This window comes from Haemaphysalis longicornis, unplaced genomic scaffold (genome assembly GCF_048455015.1).
Source record: "Haemaphysalis longicornis isolate Haplotype H1 unplaced genomic scaffold, Haemaphysalis longicornis Haplotype H1 scaffold_2, whole genome shotgun sequence".
NCBI classification, from domain to species: Eukaryota; Metazoa; Arthropoda; class Arachnida; order Ixodida; family Ixodidae; genus Haemaphysalis; species Haemaphysalis longicornis.
In genome coordinates, this window is record NW_027526295.1 from 182,647,489 (window position 1) to 182,671,926 (window position 24,438).

General features: G+C 45.0%; 1 protein-coding gene across 1 annotated transcript in view; it reads left to right on the forward strand.

The window, feature by feature from the left end:
- Ck (unconventional myosin-VIIa ck) overlaps positions 1 to 23,943 on the forward strand; it is a 156,237-nt gene extending 132,294 nt beyond the window's left edge. Inside the window, exons 36-47 of the mRNA XM_077698866.1 lie at positions 358 to 419; positions 3,458 to 3,610; positions 8,819 to 8,924; positions 9,035 to 9,149; positions 10,315 to 10,401; positions 14,084 to 14,190; positions 15,480 to 15,598; positions 18,643 to 18,709; positions 18,799 to 18,915; positions 19,423 to 19,506; positions 21,567 to 21,686; positions 22,873 to 23,943. Of these exons, the coding sequence (XP_077554992.1) occupies positions 358 to 419; positions 3,458 to 3,610; positions 8,819 to 8,924; positions 9,035 to 9,149; positions 10,315 to 10,401; positions 14,084 to 14,190; positions 15,480 to 15,598; positions 18,643 to 18,709; positions 18,799 to 18,915; positions 19,423 to 19,506; positions 21,567 to 21,686; positions 22,873 to 22,962 (1,227 nt within the window). The 3' untranslated portion in view covers positions 22,963 to 23,943. The remainder of the gene's footprint in view (positions 1 to 357; positions 420 to 3,457; positions 3,611 to 8,818; positions 8,925 to 9,034; positions 9,150 to 10,314; positions 10,402 to 14,083; positions 14,191 to 15,479; positions 15,599 to 18,642; positions 18,710 to 18,798; positions 18,916 to 19,422; positions 19,507 to 21,566; positions 21,687 to 22,872) is intronic.
- Positions 23,944 to 24,438: the final 495 nt, after the last annotated feature.

Consider the following 24,438-nt stretch of genomic DNA (forward strand, 5'->3'; position numbering starts at 1 on the left):
CTAGCTCTTGCTCTCACACTCGCCTTAATTTTTTTTTTTTTTTTTTTTTTCCAAATTACGTTCGATGTTTTTGTGCCTTCCATAGTGTCCCATGATGGGGACACTATGGAAGACACCAAGATAGGGACACAGTTGGTCCCCATCCTGTGTTGGTTCAGTCATTAAATAAATCCTAGCCAACTGACATGCAATGGGTGCAAGCAATAACGTATCCTCATATTGCATGCGGCATATTGCACATTGTATGCATCAGCTATGGATAAGGAAATATGAATTTTTTTTTTTAGGAGCAGGAAAATTGTGGTGTGTGTTATTGGCAGCCGAGATGTATTATAAAGGGGTCCCATTCTTTTCCAGGAAATACTGAGGGACGAGATCTACTGCCAAATAATGAAGCAACTGACAGATAACAAGAACAGGTGAGAGAAGCCTGCCACACATTTGCTGAAGTATGTAGCCGTGCCTATATCCACTGCCTCTATGGAGATGGTCCATAGAAAGTGTTGCATTGGTGGACCAAATGAGGAGCGGTGAGATTTTTGCACTGCATACGGTTATCTAGCTTGGGGATAAAACACTTGAAAGCTGAAGTGCCTCTTGTACTCTGCTGGTAAATTTCAGGAGAATTCACATGCAAGTGAAAATTGCTTGATCTAATAAATTTGGCTGGGGCTGCGAATGCTTTTAAAAGTAAATAAAAAAGCCTAATGTTTTGATGGTGAGAAATTGAAGTCAGTTTCCTGTACCAGAAACAGTTCCAGAAGTCCTAGAACTGCATTCTGCTGCTTTTGTCTTTCAATGTAGCCTTGCTTGAACTTCACTCTGTTCAGTACAAGACTGCTACTTTGGTCTTGAAAGCAACAAATGTGCACTGCATTAAAGGGACACTGAAGTGAATTTGTCAAGCTCCCGTTTTTGCTTGCACTGCGTAGACTGGCTCAAATTAGCACACTTTTCATCGTTTATCCGGTTGACAAATCGGTAATTATTTTACAAAGCACGAAAGAAGAAAAACTACCATGCGCGGTTTGCGGCGGCCGCACCAACTAAGGCTGTGACGTTGGGAGGAGGGGCGCCGTGATTGGACGATGCCCAAGGTTAGCAATCAAACAAGTTTCGGTTTCGGTTCTGTAAAACAACCAATGGCGTTGTTGAATGGGCATTCTCAATATCTCAGTAATCATCGTACCGCGCTTCTGTCATGTTGTCGGCTGTAAAATGCACAAGATAAGCCTTCCAGGACGGCTTGTAGTCGTAGCATTCACTAGCCGAGACCTACGCAGTGCATAAACGCCCTCCGCGTACCCGCAGACGCCCAAATGTCATGCGCTTTTCCCCATATTTGGAGCTTGCCTCCCTCATTCCTGTATCGTAAAAAGCGTGTTCGCACCAGGCCAAGGGTCTGTTCATTCTGACCTGTGCCCACTGCCCGCAAGCAGTCGGTGCTTATAGCAACAGCACGCCAACGAGAACTCGCTAGCGCGCCAGTGCCAGCCTGCGCGCGTTTTGTGAACTAGTTCGTGTAGCCATGAATGTTGCAGCCCAAAAAAAGGTGAACTCAATATAGAAAACATCGGCGGAAAACAAAAAAGTTAACTTACAAAAAAAAAAAAAGCATGTACCCGCGGGGATTCGAACTCGTGACTTGCAAAACACTTGCGGTGACATACCTAGCGCTGCAGACCACTGAGCCACGGAGCGGGCTACGCTGGCAGTGGTAATATAGGGTATATATTGTATAACCAGTTTACACTTTTATTTAGTTTTGGCATTTCAAGCAACTTAGGTGACTATTTGTTGTATTGCGCTTGTGCAGTAAGCGTCGCCCGAGTTTCCACAGTAGCTCACGTCTAGCAATTGCATTTCGTAGACGGAAAAGCGTTCGCAGATGCGTAGTCGTGCTGCTGACCGCTGTGCTTGTTCGCTCAGCGCAAAAAAGTGCTTCCCGCGCCCTAGTTTTACGCTGTACGGTAAAAATATCAGTTGATTTTATTTCCTTAGTACCTATATTGACTTCGCTGACTCTTCTCCCGCCTTCAAGAGGCCTTATATTTTCCTACTGGCGTACCAGTCAGCGAAGCGTCGCATGTGCGCTTGTGCGGCGCTTGTGTGAAGCGACCTTGACTTGGAGCTAGATACAGTGTACAAACAAACAAAGTAAAGAAAGGCACATTCTTCCATTCACAAACGTGTCCTGGCTTCGTTTCAACTAAGCGAACGAATTGCGACCAAGCAATTTTTTTTAACCTCCTTGATTGCGACGACCCGCCGGCGGCCGGCGGACGAAACGCTGGGCCGAGTCCCGGCCGACTGACTCTGTCTGAAGGCCGGGGAGCCGTGCAGTAGCGCAGCCAATTGCCAGCTCATCCCCTCCTGACGTCACACGAAAACGCCACAGAAAATGGGCGAGCGTAAAGAGAGGAGGACAGCATTATCGAATTAGTTTTTCTACTGAATAAAATCGCGTAAACGCGCCTAGAGTGGTCGAAACATGGCCTGGGGACTCCGGACTACAATTTGCGCTAGTAATCCCGCAATGTTTACATATCACTTCAGTGTCCCTTTAATACTCTGCCAGGTCGCTAGTGCATAATTATACACCACTTAGCTGCTCAAGGCATGTCACCGTGCTGCGAAGGCCACCTAGAACTGGGATTGGCAGCATGATGCCTAGCCTTGTTTTAGACTGTAGTTGGAGCATTTATTTACAGAGCACATGGTGTGTTCACCCGAATATTCTCGTAATTTAGCAATCAGACAAGCATTGAGAAACAACTTTGGCACCTCTTTAAAACCTCATTTGGCTTTGATTGGAAATTGATCGGAAATTGCGTTCTTTGGTCTAATTTGCAGAATATGTTCTTCAGAGTAATAACTGCGGGTAGGGGTGGGGGGGGGGACAAGTAGCAGTAAATTGGGGCTAAGCAAAGCCATAAAAAGCATGAAAGAATAGAATGCTAATGTTCATTGACAACCTACAGCATCATGCTCTGTATCATGTATAGTCAGCAAAAAGCACGGTTGGTTTTCAATCTATGACCGAAAACCAACCAGCAAGCGCCAGTCAAACTTATGCGGTTTCACTTCAAAATTTGGGCGAACTTGGCTCAAAATATACTCCACCTTGAAAAGCCTCATAACAAGGGCAAATCGACTGGTGTCAATGCTGTTCCACTTTCACTGCTAATTTGTGCTCTTTCTGAGACATGTTATTGAGCGTAGCTGCTGAGAGGCAACCTACCTATTACATAGCCAATCGTATGCTAGCTTGAAAGATCATGGACAGACTGCGTTGAGATTTAGCTACAACTTACTGATCAAGTAATTGGGCGAAATGTCGTCAGCACACGTAATGCTAGGAAAACGAGGAATGCCGTCCTTGTGGCAGACTTGATGGATGGATGGCGTGGTTGTGATGGTGTGCACCCCTGTTCCCCTCTGTTGCCCTGCATGGAAGACTCAGTGAGGAGCGGGGCTGGGAGCTCATGTGGCTGGCCACGGGGCTCTTCGCGCCCAGCCAGTCCCTGCTCAAGGAGCTGACGCAGTTCCTCCGCACGCGGGCACACCCCATCTCGCTCGACTCGCTGCAGCGACTGCAGAAGACGCTCAGGTGGGTGCTCTGCTGCGGGGGAACCAAAGGGCATTCCGCATGGCACCTGGGCAACACAGCTTTAACTGGGTGTAGCTGAATAAAGAAATAAGCAGAAAAACCAAGCACATAATCAATTCTTGCGAAACGCTGCAACTTGACAAATGTATAGCAGTAGCTTGTTGGGCCGAATTGCTTGATAATGTTGTATTATAAAAAGTAGCGTAAGCCTGACTCTGAGCAAAAGTTTGTCCATCCAACACTCGCTACAAGCCTATGCTGAACTTTCTACACGGAACTGTGTTGCACGCTTTCCTATAGACCTGTCTTCCTGCTAGATCACTCTTCATGCTTTCCTTACTACAGTGTAGACCATTTATAACGTAACCGCTTATAGTGCGGGACCGGATATAACGCGGGTTTTTGTGACCACCAGTTCACCTCCCATAGAACTCAATGTATAAGCATACCGCTTAGAATGCGGTTGACTGAAGCACAATACCATTTATAGTGCGGTTTTCTCGCGGGACTGCTTATCGACCGGCGCAGCTGGGGCATCGTTTTAGGGTAGCAATATAAGAAAAGAAAAGATGAAATCGGCCATCTGACGCAGCGCGCACCCCTTGCTCTCCTCTAACTTCAACACGCAAGAAAATAGGCACCCTTTAGTTCGCGCGTACGTGATAACCACAACTTTCCTTGCTTGACGCACCTCGGAAGATAGCAACCCCCCTCGCCGTCCGCGCTCGGCAAGTTGTCACGCGTGCACCGCATGGCCCGTTTTCGCACACGATTCGTGCACGTCGGCGTTGCACGTGCATTTTTTTCACGCTCGTGTCGACAATTTTGCGCTCGCGGTGGCTTCTTCGCGTGGCAGTGGGAGGAGCCTGATGACTTGCACCAATGGGGAGACGTGCACCTAATGGCGGGAGATCCGAAACACTCCGACCAGCTGGCTGGCTGCGCCAGAGATGTTTAGGCCTAGCACCGTGATGTTTTTTGATGGGCGCTTTCACAAGCAACGTTGATGGCAGTTTATATTCCTCTTTTCGCCCACATTATCAGCTCTTTTATTGCGTGAGCATCCTCGCTTGCGCCTCGTGAGGCATTTCAGCGAGCAGTTAGAAGCGGTCGCTGGAGCTGCCTGCAGCACTTCACGGCCAGGACCAACGCCATGTTGCCGCCTCTTACCACTCTTTCCACGCGGCACACCACACCAGTAGCAACCGGGCCGGCGTCGCAGCGCCTGCGGCGTGCACTGCATGTTTTCGCGAGGAGAAATCGCTCCATGCGGTTCAGGCTTCAGAATGTTGTGCAGATAAGCCACCGCTCTTTCCCTTTCCGAACAAGCGAGCCGCGCGAAGCCGAAGATTTCCACCACCAGTATGCTGCACTGATAAGCAGCCGCCTTCGGCATCGTGAACGCAAGGTGGGGTAAAAAAAAAATCCCGCTGGCGTTCTTATCACGTTCCGCGGCATCTGTTCATAGACGCTATAAACGTAGCCACGATCCTCCAAAACAAACACAACGGAAGTTAAAGCCGTGCTCGCTGTTTGTAAGACCGCGCTTGTACATGTAATGTGCAAGACCCTGCAGCAGCGGCTGATGTGAAAAAAAAAGAACGATATAAAGACCAGGCCTTTGCTTTTAAGTGCCGTGCGTTTGAATGATGATAAATAAAGGATGACCTGAGAGGTAGGTTGCGATGTGGTTGGATTCGCGCATGTTTTGGTTATAGTGCGGTACCGCTTATAGTGCGGATTTTTGCGGCTCCCGCGACATACGTTATAAGCGGTCTACACTGTACATATCTTTGATTTTCATATCTTCCTTCTCCTCTTACCATTCTGTCTCCTTTTCTTTTCCTGTCTTTACACTTCCTTTCATATTCCTCACGGGCGAATCGTGAAGCATAAAGAAAACATATGCTACAACTTGTTGTCGGAGTCAACGCCATAATCTGCAGCACCAGCAGCAAGGACACAAAGGGTGCTGACAGCAACGATGAAAATGGCTAATGATGCATGTACGTACGTCATTGACGAATCATTACCACCCTTTTAAAAACCCATCATCATCTTGTTCATAGTCATTTCCTTGGATCGAGGTTTGTTGCAGAGGCCAGACTAATACATGCACCTCCTCAGCAGTACGGCATGAACGACACAGAGGTATAGAAAGGTGGTGGAGGCTAGAACGATGGCTGCTCCGATCCCAAGGGGTTTTCAATACAATGTATGCAAGCAGGCATACAAATTGTATACTATGCACGATATACTATGTATACTATCACAATACATACAAATTATATACTATGCACATACTAGGCATGCTGGTAGCTGCACTCGCATACATATGAGTGCACTCATCACCGGTCATCGTATGCAGTTCCTGCATGAAAAGAATTAAAAAAGACAACTAAACGTAAGGTCAGGCTTTTTTTTTTTCTAAGCTTGCTGCGGCCGACTGAACTGGTGATGTCATTGCTTGTCTTTAATTCCTTGACTGAAAAGCAGATTGGCTAGTTATATGCAAGCCCTCTGTTCTGTGTTGCCGTCACTGGAACATCCTTTGCTGATGCCTTTGTGTCTGCTCTTTGGCATGTGACGTTCACGTACGGCAAAGATTCTGTACACAGTGCAGGTTCTGTTGCCTGTCATTTGAATAAACAACATACATATGATACTGTTACTACCACCATAATCATGTCCTTAAAGGAGCCATGAAGAGAAAACACAAGTTTGGTTCATTCGAAAGATTGCCTCGTTAGAACCATAACGACACCACTTATAACGCAAACTTCGCTCAAATAAGCTCAATAATTAGGAAAAAAGGAAATGACCATGCGACCCACCAGCTCATTTTCCGCAACAGAACCTGTGATGTCACTTGGGAATGCTCTGCGATTGGCGGAGGCCGGCAAAAGCAAACGCATGTTAGGCAGGGCTTACAGTTTGCATAGCGAGCTAAATGCCCGTGAAACATACTGCACATTCTTTTTATGACAAAGAACGGTGGAGTAAACGGTTGAAGTTCCGAACGAACACGCAAGCGTGTGCGCCAATGCGTACAAAACTACTGCCTGGCCGAGCTCGACATCTCGCCGTCGCGCAGACGAATTTTCGGGTTCGAGGCGCTCTGACCTTGGGGGAAAAAATGCCGTAAACACCGTGCATTGACGCTCGTATCTTTCTGGTCGAAGCAGAGAGCTCGCTCGAACGGCTTTCCATACACGACACCGGCCAACTGGCATAAGCGATACTGCTACTGAAGTTGAACTATTATTAACCGTAATACAAATACGGCACATACGTACCAGTCTGTATTCGTCCGTCGCGACGGGGCTGACGAGGCAGCGGTGCCGACGGCAGGGCGTTCGTCTGTTGTGGCTATCGCGGAATGGTCGCTTTCGCGTCCATCGCGTATCCCACAACTCTTGCCGCTCGTGCACTTAGAAGCATTGAGCGTTCAAGTGGTGTGAGGTTGTTAAATGCAAGCCCGAGCTCCTCGGCGAGAGTTTTGTTCTCCGGATCAGGCGATTCCATTACTAGGGCTGCGGGTGCACTAGGTTTTACTAGTATTTTTAAAATGGCCGCCGTCTCGGTCGACTCCCGCGTGTGGGTGCTATATGGAGTCGGCATACTAAGTATCTGTTTCATGGACCGGCCCGTGTGACGCCATTGCTCACGTCACCAAATGTGCAATTTTAGCGGGAGATTTAAAATTTTGGCTTAAATTGCCTTATTTCTCAGTGAATAAAGCATCATTTGCTTCCGGGAAAGCGCTTGGGGTACTATGAAACACCTAATCTTTCGAATAAAACAAACTTTTGTTTTCTCTTCATGGCTCCTTTAAGGATGTCAAAAAGCAAATTAGCTTTCGCTCCTTTTTTTATTTTATTTTTTATTTTTATTTTTATTTTTTACCTTCAAAGTAGTGCTATATTTTTTTTTTATGTTACGTTTTGAAAAGGAGGGAGCTGACATAAGAGCCTGGGCATTGTTAGTTTCCAGCCATGGTAAAATGTAATAACAGCTGCAGCCTTTCGACATCTGAACACTCGGAATAAATTTTAACTTTTGGCCTCAGTAGAATTTCATTTTATGGAGATTAGCAGGTTGCTGTGACCACCAATGCTTCTTTATATAGTATGCAATCACAATAAACATCACTGTTTTCATTGTTGTAGCAATGTTGTGCAGATTCATGTGAATGAAAGAAGTCCTGTCTAAAAGGGATTGCTGCTGCTTACGTAAGCATTGTAAGCTTTTTGTCTATAACCCCATGCTGCATTACAATTAAAATCCAGAAAGAAGGGCCTACATTGGATGCTTCCGGCATTTCCTTTTTTTCTAAAAACCAAAATTCGGACTTTAATGATCGAGGATCTCAAAAGCCATTTGCTTGGCGCAACAAATATGTACAGTGAGCTCGCTATTGTTCAAACTCGGATAATTCAAACTTCCGGTTAATTCAAACAAATTTCAAAATATTCGTTGGCCCACTATGTTTTTGATGTATTCTAGTCCCACTTAATTAATTCAAACTGCTTCATTACATAAATTTCGTTAATTTGTACTTTTGTCCATGCCAGAAAATATGTGCTGCATTTCATGCTTCTAGCTGCACATTTGCATTCTTATAGCACTAACACTCACAGATAAAGCTGATTACATGCATACGCATGTCAAATCAATGAACTAGCTGCCCTTGCTGGCATCGAAAACTTTGTTTTGAACTCTTGTGCAAAGGCAAAGCAATCATCCATTTGGTTCCCCCCATCCCCCCTCCCCCAAGGTGGGAATAGCACTTCAGTATTGCGTGTGAATGTTGTGTTATTAAATATATGTGAATGTTTCATTACAAAGCAAGTTGATATATGTTGCCCCAAGTCATATTTATGAGAACCTCTGATAATTCGAACTTCTGATAGTTCAAACAAAATCCTGGGGTCCCTTCGAATTTGGATTATCACAAGTCTACTGTATTTAACAGCCAAAACAAAGTTGATTAAGCAGCTCAAAATCTATTTGCATGGCACAGCAAATGTGTATTTAACAGTTAGAAGCAAAGCCTTGAATGTCAACACTAAGTGTTAACTGCAGTTTTTCAGCACTTGTAAGTTTCAGCAAAGTAGCTGAGCTGTCACAAAGGTTGCCACACAGTCCCAAACTCCAAATAATCACCAAGCCCTAGCACTACATACCTCGCTTCGCTCAATTATGCAGGACCGGTCAGCGGAAATATCCACCCCACTTGGTCGAGGTTGAAGCCATCCAACACAAGACAACACAGATCTTCCACAAGGTGTACTTCCCCGATGACACGGACGAGGTAATCAGCTTTGCCTACGTCAGTCAGCCCTTGTTAATTTTTTGTTATTTCGAGGGGCTACTTATGCTGCGGTCAAGATTGGGTGGTGAGCGGCTTCGTATTCAATGCAGGCATTTGAAGTGGACTCGGGCACGAGAGCCAAGGACTTCTGCCTGAACATCAGCCAGCGATTGAACCTACGAACTGCTGAGGGCTTCAGCTTGTTTGTCAAGATTGCTGACAAAGGTGCACATGCCTCACAGCTTCCTCGAGGTTGCAACTGCCACACGTGCACACATCTGTTATTTGAAGTGGCCAGAAAGTGCGTAGTCTCTTGTGAAATGGGGATACGAACATATTTTGCTATTGATAGTGAAGTCGCGTGTCCCTTTTACTACAAGTTGCAGTAATCTGGGTACAAGCATGCAAGAAATGTCAACCTTCCATTAGTACCTAAAAGTCTAGCTCCAGATAAATAAATGTCTGTCACCAGGTCGTACGTGTTGCAGCTGTTGTGCTTGTTGCTTTCTAGTGATCAATTATTAGATGTGATCAAAGCTGCAGTGAGAGCGCAGAAAGGTTATGCATGCAAATTAAGGTAAAGTCGACTGTTATTAAATGCAACCCATGGGACCTGTAAAGTTCAGTCAAATTGAACACATAATTAAACTAACCGAACCTGAAATACACAGCTTTAATAGACCTTGTTGGGACCTTTAAACTTGACCAAAGTTAGTGGTTAGTCAAATTAACCGAGGACAAATAAGTGAGAGCCACTGTATATAACTTGATAATGGCATTATGATGAGGAACAAAAAGGAAGCTACTAGATAAAAAGAATTAATATGGAAAGGTGGAATTTTTATGACTATCATAAAAACTTTATAGCCAAAATTTCTTGTTCATCTGCTCATATGCTTGGGACGTAGATGGTGTAGGGTTTTTATTGTTTTTTTTTTTTTCTTCAACAACAGGCTTTGCCCCATTATACAGACCTAAATTTTCTGTTTTGTAGGCATAGAAAAAAATTCAACGAATAGACTGTCTATGATTGTGCAAACAAAGCATTTTACTGAAAACAAAGCAAGTATGGTTGCCAAATGTAAATGATATCGACCATAAAATAGTATCCTTGTGTGAAGCTTAACTAAAAAAAGAGGAAGCACTTTCGGTAGAAAAAATGAATGGTAATAGTTTTTTTAATGGGTATGATGCAACACACTGTGGTTGGTTCGCAGTTTACATTCATGCTGAGATGTCCCGTGCAGTGCATGGGACATCGAGACCAGAAAAGGTGGGAGACAACATAGCGCTTGTTCTTCTGTTTGTGCACCACTCAAGATGACTGCATTCCATTTTGTCCAGTTCCACATTTTACTACATGTTGTTCTATTCACCTTGTATTTAACAGTGATCAGCGTTCCGGAGGGAGACTTCTTTTTTGACTTTGTCCGGCACCTCACCGACTGGATTCGCAAGGCCAGGCCAACGAGGGATGGTAATGCTTTGCACGTACTTTCTTCTAAATTACATGTTTATATGAAGTTGGCTAATGTGTACAGTAATGTCTCGTTAGTAGCCTAGTGTCTTTTAGGGTATCATTTGAGGGTATTGTCCATGCCAAAAATTCCAGTGTAGGAAAGTTGACATGAGCACTTACTTTGAAAATTGTATGGCAGTGCAAATAAGTATTCTGGTCTTGTGTTTGCCATTCCAGAGCATATTTTACAAGTGCGTATGTAGATGATGACGAGTATGGGAGTAAACAGTTGTCCATTCACATAACATTCGGTGGATTAGAGTTAAATTGCCATAAAAATTCATCTGCCTTCTTAGAATAACCATTTTGTAAGAAGTAATGTTGTATTGCTAAGAAATAGACCAGCAAGGGAAAGAAAATTCTCTCTCAGCACGTCATTTCTTGCGTCTCCTTTTACAACTTGCAGTAAAATCTCAATGATATAGACCTCTTGAGATAATAAAAAATGTATCACTAAAAATTCGCATAATGAAAATAAACCAAACCAGCCTGCACACAGATGGAAAGAAATACATAACTCTCTTCTTGAGCCAAAGAATCAGTTACCTTTTTTTTTGCATCTTTACTTTGCGATCTCCACAAATGTATTCTGTCAAGTGTAAAAATGCACACTAGTACCTTTATTAACTCAATTACCTGTAATTTTTTTCTCGTTATTGGCCCCTCGCAAACCTTTTTACATGCATTTGTTGAGTGAAGTTCTTCAATTATCAGTCCCGGACACTCGCATCGAATAGCTTATGGGTTGTGCAAGGGCTGTCATTGCCACAGGAATACATGTAGAATATGAATACCGGATTGCATGTGACAGTCCACAGCTGCATCGCGATCATTCCAAGAACTCTGGGTAGTTTTTTTTTTTTTTTTAGACCAATGACAGATGCACAAGTTGAATGGTGTATTGGTTCCCAGTGCAATCGTGGTCAGCCATTGTCGACACTCTTCTGGCAACTTATCAGTTCATAACATGTATCGCAATGCGAGAATGCATTTAGAACTCGTGGAGCTTAGGCTATCATACACAGTGCGCTTTATCTGGCGCATTTTTCCATTTTGTATTGTTCTGTCTTCAGAGCCAGGGACTTATCATAACAAGATCGCGTTGTACCCTTTTTGAATTGCAAGCTGTCTGTGAAAACAAATGATGCCCATACAGTGCTGACAAGGTTTGGGTCCATAGCGAGTGTTCCTCCCGTGTTCCTTGCACGCCCGTGTGTTCACCCGAACTTGCGGCACAGTGTGCTTCCAGGCATGCTTGCGAATGTCGAGCGTCATCCAGAGGCATGTGGGCACCACCGAGCACCACGAAACCAAACGTGAGAAAGCACCTCATTGGAAACTCGTTAGGCGCTGCCAATTAACTCCCGATTAACAGGCACAGGCTGCGCTGCGAGTCACCGACTTGCAAGCAACGTTTCGCTGATACGGTATGACTGCAAATCTTCAAATCTCCTGAGCAGACTAGCCCTTTTCCCTTCTTTTTCGTCTACACCTGCAAATCACTGCCTATGAGGTGGCGGTCTGTCTGTGACTTTGGTGGTGGTGCTCGGGTGGTTGTTCTAGCTTAGAGCTCATTACAGGCTGCATGTACTGCACCACCTTTGTTCGTGTCATGGTGCCAAAGTGATGGTGCACTGTAAGAAATCGATGGCATCATCAAAGAATCATTTTGTCATACCCATCACAACTGCCAGGAACAGAGTAACGAGACATTACTGTACAGTATATACTTTAACATGGTGTGTATTATCGTATTAGGCATGTTTTGATTTCAAGCATAATTTGCCTTTGTCCGCTGAAAAGGTTGTGCGCATTAGCTTGAGACAAAGCTCTGTGCCCTGCTTCCCCCCCTTTTTTGTTTTGCTTGTTTGGCTGTGTATGTTTTGTCTATAATCTCCAAAAGGTCACCGTCACTGTGGGCTTGTGCGCAGTGTCGCAAAATTTATCTGCACTGAAAACAAAGCTGCACCGTACAAACACTGACAAAATGCAAAACAAGGGCATGGTAGCAATTGATTAAATACACATTAGTCATAGTTTCTCTTGTGCATTTTTGTTGCTTGTGCGCACTTTGTAACACCCATTTATTTGCATTTAGGTTAGGTGTAAATTTGTTGGCACAGGAAGGGCTCGGATTTTGTGTCGATAAGTATGAGCGGTTGCTAAACCCTTATCGTCAAGTGTGTGTTTCACTTGCTCAAAGTGGCACCCCAAGAAGCCAATTACATGCTTTTGCCCTCCCACCCTCTTTACAACAGGGGTCGATTTAGATACACTGCAGTTTGCTCCATTAGGGCAAGAGCAAAATCTGAACAACTAAGGCACAGCCCAATCCCTACAGCACTACAACTAGCCCTAAAGGGGCCATGGAGACAAAACACAAGTTCGGTTCATTTGAAAGATTGCCTCATTAGAATCATACTGACACCACTTTTAACGTAAGCTTCACTCCAATAAGCTATATAATTATGAAAAAAGGGAATGGCTATGCGACTCACTAGCTCATTTACCACACTAGAACCTATGATGTCATACGCCCTGCTGTGCGATTGGCTGAGGCCAGCAAAAGCAATTGCAAGTTAGGCGGGGCTTATAAGCTTGCAGAAAGAGCTACTTTAGTTTAAATGTAATGCATATTCATTTTATAGCAGTAAGAATGGCGGGGTAAACAATGGAAGTTATAAAGTACACGTAAACAGTACCAACAGCAGCACGCACTGGTCCTTCTAAGTAAACATAGAAGGACCAGTGCGTGCTGCTGTTGCAACTGCACACACTATGCTATTTATACATAGCCGCAAAACCATTCGGTGCCTTGGGGCTGTCTCACACAACACTGGCCGATTGGTGTAAGTGACGTGTCTTACGTGGCCCTGTTTGTCGAGCATACCCCATGTTTCACGAAACGATTACTACCTACCGTAACAAAAATAAGCCAGGTGCAAATACTGTCAGAAACAAAGCAAAGGTGGACAGAGGTCCCGTGCAGCATGGTGGTGCCATCTGGGAGGACTGACGGCGAACAAGGCATTCCGCAGGCCGCTGCAGGCTAAACAGCACACTAGTGTTTGCTTGAAGACCTGTCCTGGTTACCTGGCTACGAAACACATGATTTGGCAGGAGAATCAACATTGTAACTTAAATTGATTAATTTTTCAGTGAATAAAGCATCGTTTGCTGCCGGACGAGTACCGGGGGCACTATAAAACATCAAATGTTTCGAATAAAGCAAACTTGTATTTTGTCTGCATGGTCCTTTTAATATCACAGCATTGGTCCCACTCCCACCTTTTCGTACACTTGAGATTTAATGTTACTGAAAGCATGCAGACAGCTTGCATGGTTGTGAGGTTTTCGTTTGGGTCACATTTTGTCTTGCCCAACAGCAGAGTAAAATAAAAGCAAAAGGTTAATGAACTTGTAATGTAATCCAAGTGCCTCTGTAGCTAAATCAATTGGCTGCTCCCAAATGATTACTTTTTTTTTCTTCTTTTTTCAATCCTCATTCAAGGCAACATACGGCAAGAACATTTTCACTCAAAATGACTTTGCTTGACTTTTGAAATAAAAAGACTTGCGTGAGGTACACTGCCATAATTTTGTCGGGAAATGCTATAGGCTTGATCTGTTTTGGCTGCAGGATCTATTCCCCAATTTACGTATCAAGTGTTCTTCATGAAGAAGCTCTGGACCAACACCGTCCCGGGAAAAGACAAGAATGCAGACATCATCTTTCACTTTCACCAGGTGGGCTTTTGTATGCTGCGACCTGTGTTCCATTTATTCGGTTTAGGCCGCCATTCAACCACTTATTGTTACCATTTTGACCTTGAATGAAAAGCAACTGAGAAAGCTTCATACAAAAAGGGGTTTTCTTTTTGCCATGCTACCAGGAGCATGTCTAGAGTGACCTTTTGTGGCATGCGGAATGGGAAACGGGTGCCTTAGGAGACCTTGGTGCATGTAGTACTTTTCAGCAATATTGGAATACAACGACTTCAAAAACTGAAGACTGCAAGCATGGATTCACAACACTCAACCAGGAAAAATGTGTTTCCAGTGAGGAAAAAAAGTTACTGCTTTTGACATGAAGCAGTGTAGCTGCGTGAACCTTGCTTTGCAACTCGTTACATACGGTAGTTCTTGCAGAAAATAAAAAGTCAGCAAAACTTTTTGGTGATGTATGCTCTCTGCTCACAAATCTCATTGGTTGAGTCCTAGCAAAGTGCTATAAAATGTGCTGACTGCAATCTTCACACTTATGCTGCCTGTAGTGCCTCTTAATGTAAGGAGTTGCATTCTTTGAGTACAGTTGCTAGTAACCTGAATAAAAAAACTAAGAAACAGTAATTGCTTTTTGCAATGCCATGGGTTCCACAGTGCGATGGCTGTGCAAGTCGGACAATTCGCAGAGCAAAGGAGGAACTAACTACATTTTCATTGGATGTATATACCCCATGAGAAGCCAACAGTTTTGAAAGAGGCCTTTACTGCCTCTAAACTATAAGCGATGACCGCTTGTAATACAGTAACCTATCCTGGCAATCCACAGGAAAAATTTAACAGCTCTTTCTTTTGTGATAAACCACGCAAATACAGATAAAGAGGGGACAAATTCAGGGTTCATTCTTCTTTCAAAGAAATTGGTTAAAGACATGGAGTGTCACGACAGGTGGTGGATGTAGTATTCATGGCACGTCACTGCTTGTTAGGAGGAGTCTTGTAATGAGCTGCTCTTGGGTAGGGACAGCGACGCAATTGTCCACACATCTTTCCCTCTCTCGTGAGCAGTATCCTCACTAACACCACGAGTAGAATTACCCTCCACCGTCTGTTTGAGCATTGTGACCTTGCCAAAAACTTACCTGTCAGTCACAATATCTCATATTTTACGAGATACTTATTTGACATCAGTGTGGCATATTCATAGTCAAGCTCCTTATATTCAGTGACAAAACAAAAAAGATAGTCAGAGTTGGCATGCCACGGCAGTCTCACAGAGCAGCCCGTACTGCGTTCCTTCCCTGCCCCTTCAGGAGCTGCCCAAGCTTCTGCGTGGCTACCACAAGTGCACCAAGGAAGAGGCGGCCAAGTTGGCTGCGCTCATCTACAGGGTCCGGTTTGGGGAGAGCAAGGTGGAGCTGCAGGCCGTCCCGTGAGTCTTCCCACCGTCTCTGCACTCTCTCAGCTCTCTGCATGGCTGCACGCTCTAGGGAGAGCTGGATTGGATTGGATTGGACTGTACGGGGGTTATGTTTGGCAGAAATCTAATAGTGTCTGTTAGCACTCAAGAGCAGTGAAGGAAGGTTTCATTGTAGTCCAGCAAGAGAGTCGACTGTAATGTAGGTGATGCAAATACTGCCGTATTGCTTTACCGTGGCTCTCTTTTCTTTTTGCAGTCTTCCTTCTTAAATGGACATTGAAGGGTAAAAACAAGTTGCGTGTATCGATTAATTATGGTGCCAAGAGTCTAAATACACCATTCTCGTGAATAGCAGTTGTTTAATAAGGCAGAAAACGCCAGAAATGTGAAAATAGGTGATGACGCCCCGAGCATTTTTGGGTACTATGGTTTGTGACGTCACAACAGTTGTGAACGGCGAGAGCTCATTGGAGAAACATCTATAAGGGTTTTCCACATATGAACAGTACCCAAGGGGTCAAGCACATAAAATAAATTTAAATCAAACACAGACCACGGCTTTTACACATCACAGGACAGGCTGCTTCCCTCGCACTTCAGAGTCGGCCATCAGCATTGGTGCGCAATTAGCAAAGTCAATAACCTACCACGGTGAATGCCCAAGCTTCTGCGAGCAATAACCCCGGTAAAAAGCGGCAAAAGGAACAAGATGCACTGCGGGTGGTTAAGTGACCCACCTGAGTTTCTAATCTGTTCTCCGCACGCGGACTTTGCTATAGGTAAAGCGTACCCGCACCTGGTTTGAACCTTATTGCCCGTGAAAGGTCTGGGTACTTATTGCAGGTGAATATCCGACCGATTCCGAACTTCTGCTGTTTGTTCGCCCTCAAGCAACCGTTAATAAACAATCCGTGCATCTTGCGTTGCGTAGCTCTACTCTTATGGTTGTGCCCGGCAGACCTCGGCAACGAGGTGTACTCGAGATGGGTGTCGGAAAGTGAACGTATAATTCACGCTAGGTTGGTGGGAGAAAAGAGAATATGAGATGGAGGTGATCGCCAGACGACGCGAGATCATGGCGCTCACCCGAGCGACACCTGTGCAGCCGCATTTGCCCGATGTTTGATTTGTTGCTTCTGAAGGGGGCTTTGTTCGCAGTGGCTTAAATGGGGTTTGGGCGTCCAGTGTAGGCAGGCACACCGGGCACTCGGGCGCTTAGAAGAATTTCTCGTTCCGTCAGTCTAAGTCCAAGCCCGCCTTCTTAGCCAGAGAAACCCGAGGAACGTTCTTGGCGGTCGGCCATAACTTGCAAACGTAAAAGCTGCCGTTGCCAGCGTCAAAGCACCTAGCGCCAACCGTGTACAGGACTCTGGAGCACACCGGTGCCTCGCTCCTACTTTATGATGCAATGGCTACGTCGTGAAAAAATAAATGGGAAATGGGAGAGAGATGTGCCAGCTTTATTTACTTATTTCTCAGTAAATAGCGCCTTGTTGCTCGTCAAACAAAAGCCACACTCAAGGGCGTCCGCAGAACTTTTTGCAAGGGGGGGCATCCATCAGCGGGGGGGGGGGGGGTTACGGTTAGATAGCACCAAAAAGGCGTTATTTGTGGTTACAAAAATTACAAACAGCGAATTAGAACCAGACTTGGAGAATATACATTGGATTTTATTGCCGAACAAAGCAATAAAGTGAATAAAGAAAATGCGAAAAGTTACTCTCACTTTGTAAAAGAGTGTGATCAGTGTCGCTACGGGAGGGTTCTCGACTCACGCCAATTGCACACAGCACAATGCGTTCACATACACACAGCTGCACTCCGTCAATGTTCCTTAAATAGCAGCTGCAGACGCCTCGGGTTTTTCTGGGCAAATCGCGAGATGACATCTGTGATGAAGTCTGTTGAAATGGCTCACACAATAAAGATACCACTGGCCTTCCTGACTTTCAATGCAGTACAGGCATACAATCGTTTTGAGGGGCTAATTTATAGGTTTTGTTTCGGGGCTTGGGTGGTGCCGACATTTCGCTATTTCGAAGGACATGGTGTACTAGGTGATAGGATGGCACGGGAGGTTGTTACACTCTTCCTACTAAGTGTAGCAGTGACGATAGCTGCAAATTTGTCCGAAAACTGAAGTTCTTGTGGTAGGACTGCATAAATCCAAAGTTTAGAAAAAAAACAAGAAGAAAACGTCAAACCTTTCAGAATTGTTCGCTATCTTCAATAGCCAGCACAAGCAGTCTGTTTCACTGCCGTCATATGACCGGCAATGTTAGTCAGTGCCTGAGCACAAGGTCGCGGGTTCGATTCCCGGCCGCGGCGGCCGCTTTTCTGATGGAGGCGAAAAGCAAAAACGCCCGTGTGTACAAGATTTCGGCGCACGATAAAGATCCCCAGGTGGTCAAAATTAATCCGGAGCCCTCCACTACGGCGCGCCTCATCGCCCGCGTTGCGTCGGCCCGTTAAACGCTACAATCAATCAATCAAATCAATCAGTTAGTCAGTGCCTAAAGTGCAATGTTGAGCGCAGTCCTGAAGGGCGTTCCATACGGATACGCAGGACCTGGTTGTGCTAATCATTTGAGTAGCGTGGATTGTTGGGCTAGTTGGTTCGCGTACATAATTGAAAAAACTTTGCGCTAAAGGACGAGACAACGGAGGGAACGTCGGTGTCGTTTTCTCCTCTCTTCCGTCCTTCAGGGCAAAGTTATTTTAATTATGGGCCAACCAAGCTGCGCAGCTTTTTTGTAGTGCATAAAAATATCCGAATCTCCAGGGAGGGGCAGTTGCCCCCCCTTGCCCCCCCTTCCGGACGCCCATGTGAGAGTGCGACGAAACATAGGACCTTTCATTTAAAACGAAATTTCAATCAGCCTTTAGTGTCCCTTTAAACATGCACTTGTTTGAAAAGAACAAACAGTGAACATGCAGTTTGTTTGAATTCACCTATAATATATAGTCTCACAAAATTTGTGCTGTGAAAAAAAAAAAAAAAAAAAAAGAACTGTAATTTCTTGTTTCCATTCTACATTCCATTGCCTGTGTTTCAGATCCATGCTAAGGGAGCTCATCCCTGCTGACACGATCAAGACCCAAAGTGCTAATGACTGGAAACGGGTAAGCACCATTCTGAAGACTCACTTACATTCGCACGAGCGTGATTTCTTGCAGCTGGTGTTTAGCCAATGAATGTTTGCTCTCCGCAGGCTATTGTGACCTCCTACAACCAGGACGCAGGAACTTCGCAAGAAGATGCCAAGATCATGTTCCTGAAGATAATCTACAAGTGGCCAACTTTTGGCTCGGCGTTTTTTGAAGTCAAGGTGAGTTTCTGCAGGAGGTCTGGTTCTGAATGATGGACCAGGATGAAATTTCGCTGCAACTTCCAAATTAGGGGAATTTAAGCACTGTACTCTTTATTTGGTTCTAAGTTAGGAAGTTGCTGGGTGTCAAAAGAAATACCAAAAGCTGCAGATTCTCTAAATTTGCAACATGTTGCATACACATAGCTGTTTGTTTCTCAGCCAACCCTTGCGGCCACAATGTTGCATTTCTCGATGTTTAAAGCAGCTTCTCGAAAAGAAGGATTTTTATGAAAACATCAGTGGCTCTTCTTTTTTTTTTTTTTTTTGTATGTTGAAAAAGTTTTCCAGCTTCGCTTTGTGAGGTGTTACTTATTACTACATGTGAACAAATTTATATTAATTGATATCACATAATCCCAGCCACGGAAGACAGAAGATTAGAAGGTAAAAAGCTTTGTCTGCAGTTAAGGTCTCACACTACAGCCAAAACTCGCACGTGCAATAATTTTGCCTTTCTTTTCGCAGCAAACAACGGAACCAAGCTACCCGGAGCAGCTACTAATTGCCATTAACAAGCAAGGAGTGAGCTTGATTCATCCAGTTTCCAAGGTGAGGAGGATTTTATGCGTAGTGGGCATACCTCCTGCTGGAAGCATACGGCGATTTGGTTGATTATGGGGATTAACGTGCCGACACTACACAGGTGATGAGGTGCACCGTAGTTGAGGGCTCCGGGCTAATTTTGACCACATGGAGATCTTCGAGTGCGCTGAATTCTCGAACACACGGGCGTTCTTGCTTTTCGCCTCCATTAGAAAATGGGCCGCCACGATCAGGAATTGAACTTGCATCCTTAAGCTCAGCATCACAGTGCCATTGGAAGCATACGTGTTTAGAGTCATTACTGTTTGTGGGAAAAGCACAAGCACATCTTATTGACTTGCCCAAAGTTATGGTTTGAGGTGGGAAAATGAAGGATGCCTGCAAAAGCACTTTGTTAACAGGTTCAGCTTCTTACCTAGTGAATGGTCACTTATATCACGAGTGTCAGTGGACAAGGAAGAGTAGAGACTGGGGCTAATACTTAAAGACCAGAAACATTTATCAGAGTAAAGACTGAGGCTGCTTAAAGACAAGAAGCATTTATCATATCGGGAAAAAAAACTCCAAGCACACAAAAACTACAAACAAATTGACCCAGAGGAAAGCAAACAAACTATCCTAAAGCTTGTTAATTCAAACTCAGAGGGACTGTAAATTAGTTCAAATTAAGTGGAGTTCAAATGAGCAGGTGGGTGCTAGATTGAGCTGCCATTGCACTGTGCTGCATGGGCATAACCCTGAGAAACCACATGTGGACTTGTTATGGCAAATTACGTGCGATGCAACAGGTGATTTCGAGAATTAGAAAAATGAAGCCCGAACGGCAAATGAAATAATCAATCAGCCAATTGTACACCAGAAACAGGTACTGAATTTATATGAGCAGGGGGCCTTAGTGCCAAAATATAAGATGCTAATTAGTGTTTTGCATCTCTAGTAAATTTGGTTTGGTTTTGCAACGCATTGTGCCCACTATGGGCCGACTTCTTTCTCCAAGGAGCGGTGTAAGCCAGGTGCTGCTATTTCGAATTACCTTTGTGAATACCAATGCGTTCAAATTATGGGGAGTTTTTCCCAAGTGAAATACATGGTGGTGTGCTGGGACCTGGGCATCAGTTTGCGTTAACTGAAAGTTCGAATTACGAGCATTTACGTATCGAGAAACACTCATAAAAATCAGAGAGGCAAGCAAAGCCCCTGAAGATTTTTAACAGCTAGGCCTACTCTAGTCACAGGTGTTGGCATAGCGTGGACGCAGTGCTTCCGCAACGAGGTTGTGCTGCGGTGGCTATTTTACAGTGCAGTGGTGCGAGCGCTGCGACGTTATGTGGTGGGTGGATAGTGTTTGGGGTGGATGTCATGACTGTCATTATTAGGATGCTACTCTGGTGGCAGCTGCAGTAGCCAAAGGTGACGCACGGATCTAAAAGTTTTGCTGTATGAGCCATCAAAGCAAAATTTGGTGGGACAGTGAGTTGCTGCAAAGGTACCCGACCGTCGGCACTGAGGCCTTTAGTGTTCACGGAGCAATGCAGAGATCAAAAACCGCTGCGATGTCAGCCCTTGCCCATTGAGGCCAGCCATAGTGTCGCTGGCATTGCTGTATCTCCCTTTGGATAACTCCTCCTAAACCTCTGCTTGGCTGCCCACCTCCCCTCACTATCTTCCCCTGGTTGAATCACTTACCTGCTTCTCCAGTAATTTGCATTATCTTTTTTTAGATTTTGGAGTACTATTTCCCAATTGTTACCTTTGATTGGCACTTTTTAGTCTTTTGGGTCATTGCCAGATTGGATACTGCTGCATTTTTGTGCACTAGCAGGGCAATCAACAGTCGGTGAAATTTATTTTCTGTCTTTCAGTGGCAGAGGTGTTCTTCTAGAGGTTTTTCTCTTCTTGTGGTGCGAAGTTTGTCTTGTTCTTTTTATCTTCTTTGGCTGCTAATCTCTTCTCGTGAACTTCTTTCCCGTCTGCCGAGCTACTACACCCTTCTTGTATCACCCCCCGGCTCCTCATGAAAGTGATTCCCTGTGAAGAATACAATGTGCCCTTTTCCGCCCCCGCAGGAAATCCTAGTCACCCACCCATTTACCCGCATCTCCAACTGGAGCAGCGGCAACACGTACTTCCACATGACCATTGGCAACCTGGTGCGGGGCAACAAGCTGCTCTGTGAAACGCCCCTGGTAGGTCACCCTCCCGTCTCTCTCTCTCTCTCTCTCTCTCTCTCTCTCTCGCTTTCTCTCCAGAACTGACCTCCTTAGAAAATGTAGAGGCGGGAAATTTCTCCCCCACATAGAATAGAAACTGCGCATTGAGGATGAAGTGGAGCATTTAAGGTATTCATTGAGGATGTTTGGTGCAAGACTTTTGTAATATTTTTGTGTGTGCGTGCATGCGTGCGTGCCTGATTGATGCCTTTGCTTACAAGTTCGTCTACCACAGGTGCTGTTCAGATGTATTCAAATGTAACCGCGAATAATTTTTGAAAGGAATGTGATATATTCACCTGTTTGTCATTGCCTGAATTACTGTCTTTGTTAGCACTTCTTGAGTTGTGATTAAATACACTTAGGACCGTATTCCGAGTCCCTCCTCCACTCCCGTTGCTTTGTCCAGTGGGCTCAGGGGAGGATTCCGCAATGCTTATGCATGGAGAAATCGATTTCAAGGATCTCCTCGACCGGAGGCTCGAGTGAAAGAAGAACACAGAATGCCAGGGTTAAAATCTTATCTGTCCCTCCGAAACGCAGTACCTAATCGTCTGAGTCATCATCTGAGCATTTAAAGAAATTTATCACACTGGGCCTCCCTGATGATCAGTCCCAGGCTGTTCATCAGGGAGGCCCAGGACAGTCTGCCACTTTAGATGTTGCGTCTCAGCATGAGAAACGGGTTTAAAATGTTGCTTTAAGGGCCCTGTGTCGCAGAAAAGCTGGTATTGGCAACCTCTGAAAACCCCGGGATCATAAGGCACTGCCACAACAGATGCCAAGCAAGCATGGGCAGAAAGTTTTTACCACTTTTTCATCCACAATTTGTCATTGCATTAATTGAGCATGACAAGTGAGTGACAATGTGATGCCAACATGGCCTGATATGGCCATCACGTTCCATGCTTCAAGGTGATTTCAATTTTTTTTCTCATATATGGACATAGGATACGTGCAGGAGCATTCGATCTTCTTTAAATCTAGTACACTGCTTTTTAGCCAGCTTGTACTCCAAAACGTTTTTAGCCATGGAACCAAGACCATTTGGTTTGGGTTTTTTTGTTTTTTCCCATCCTTTCAAATTCCCACTACCTGCTTCCCATTCTTATAGGAATGTTTTGCATATTGCTAATCTCGGACATTTTTTCTTCCTTCACAGGGCTACAAGATGGATGACCTGCTTACCTCTTATATCAGCCTCTTGCTGACGAACATGAACAAACAAAGGACTATACGAGTGAAGCAGTGAACTCTGGCAGCTGGCACCGTTGGAGCGGCTTTAGTTAATTCCCTGTGCTATTGAAAAGCCACCCATGGGAGCATTTTCTATTTTCACGCGTGTGCACAGAAGAAATGATGGCACATTAGACAGCAGCTTAACATAGGGTCAGGGTCCACTCATACAAGACTTGACAGCAGCTATAGTGCTTTTTATTTCGCTGTGCCGGTCGCCAGCTCCGCCACGGTGGCGTTAAAACGAGACGAGGTTCAAGGCATCGTGTCCGTCCAAGCAACCGTACCGGAACCGTAGCATATTCTACCGTGCCTTTATGCGAGTGACGTGCATATGTGAATGTACACACTTGTTGATATATATATTATATGTCTATATTCATAAATGTAGGCGCACTGCCTGCCCCCCTTTTTCTTTCAAAGACGCAGTACTCGTGGACAAAATGCACGATACAGCAACGTGTGAAGATGTCCTCGATTTTCGCCATTTTAAGAGCCTTACCGCATGCAGGGTTGTTTTTCCTTTTTCTCCTTTAATTTACTTCTCGTCGAGACATTTGAATGGATCGTCGTTCTCAGCCCGACTGTCTGTTGGCAACTTTTTGTTTTTCTTTTAGAGCGACAAGAAGGTGTTTCATGTACGCTTCATTTCAGACCAACTCCACTCATTCGACTTTCGTCGCCTTCTGCGATGAAGGGCTTCGTTGCAGGGACAACACAACACAACATTCCTCTAACAATGTGACAATCAAAATGAGCAGCCAAGCAGCTTCTTTTCCCCTCAGTTCTGAGTGTGCATTTCTCAGTTGGTGCAAGACACGAAAGCCTGCCCACTGCTGTCACCCCTTCTGGCAGTTGTCGGTGTACAAAATGTGCTGCTCGAGATGGCGTGCTGCACATCTTGTTCGGAGGGAGTGGTAACTTTTAAGTAATCACAAACTTCTGTAAATGACTGAACATACATTCCGGACACAATAAAGGAAAGAGTAACAATGTGTTGCTGATTCCGTGTTATTTTTTTTTTTCAATAAAAAAAAAAAAAAGTTCGCACGGCTTTGCACCCTTCCAAGCAATGCAGGTATGCAGTGCAGGAAGCATTGCAAAGAAGGTTTGTGGATGAATTTATGCTTTCTTAGCGCAAAACTTGGTCATATCTACAAAGAGGACAGCCCCTTAATAATGCTCCATTTTTATTTTTCAGCAGTTGCCAGTAGAGCACTGCACGGGCCTGACTTTAAGGCCCGAGCCCGCTTTGTGAAGCCCGAGCCCGACCCGGGCCCGTAACACCTAGCCCGGGCCCGGCCCAGGCCCGGGCATTCATAAGTGAGCCTGGCCCGAGCCCGGCCGGGCCCGTTGTCTCAAGCCCAGGCCCGGCCCAGCCCGGTCATTTATTTTTGAGCCTAGGGATGGCCCCCGTGTGTGTAATTTGTTTATTTTATTTGGTTCAGTGTCTTCGTAGCGGGCAATCAGACGGAGCATCTATTCTGTACAA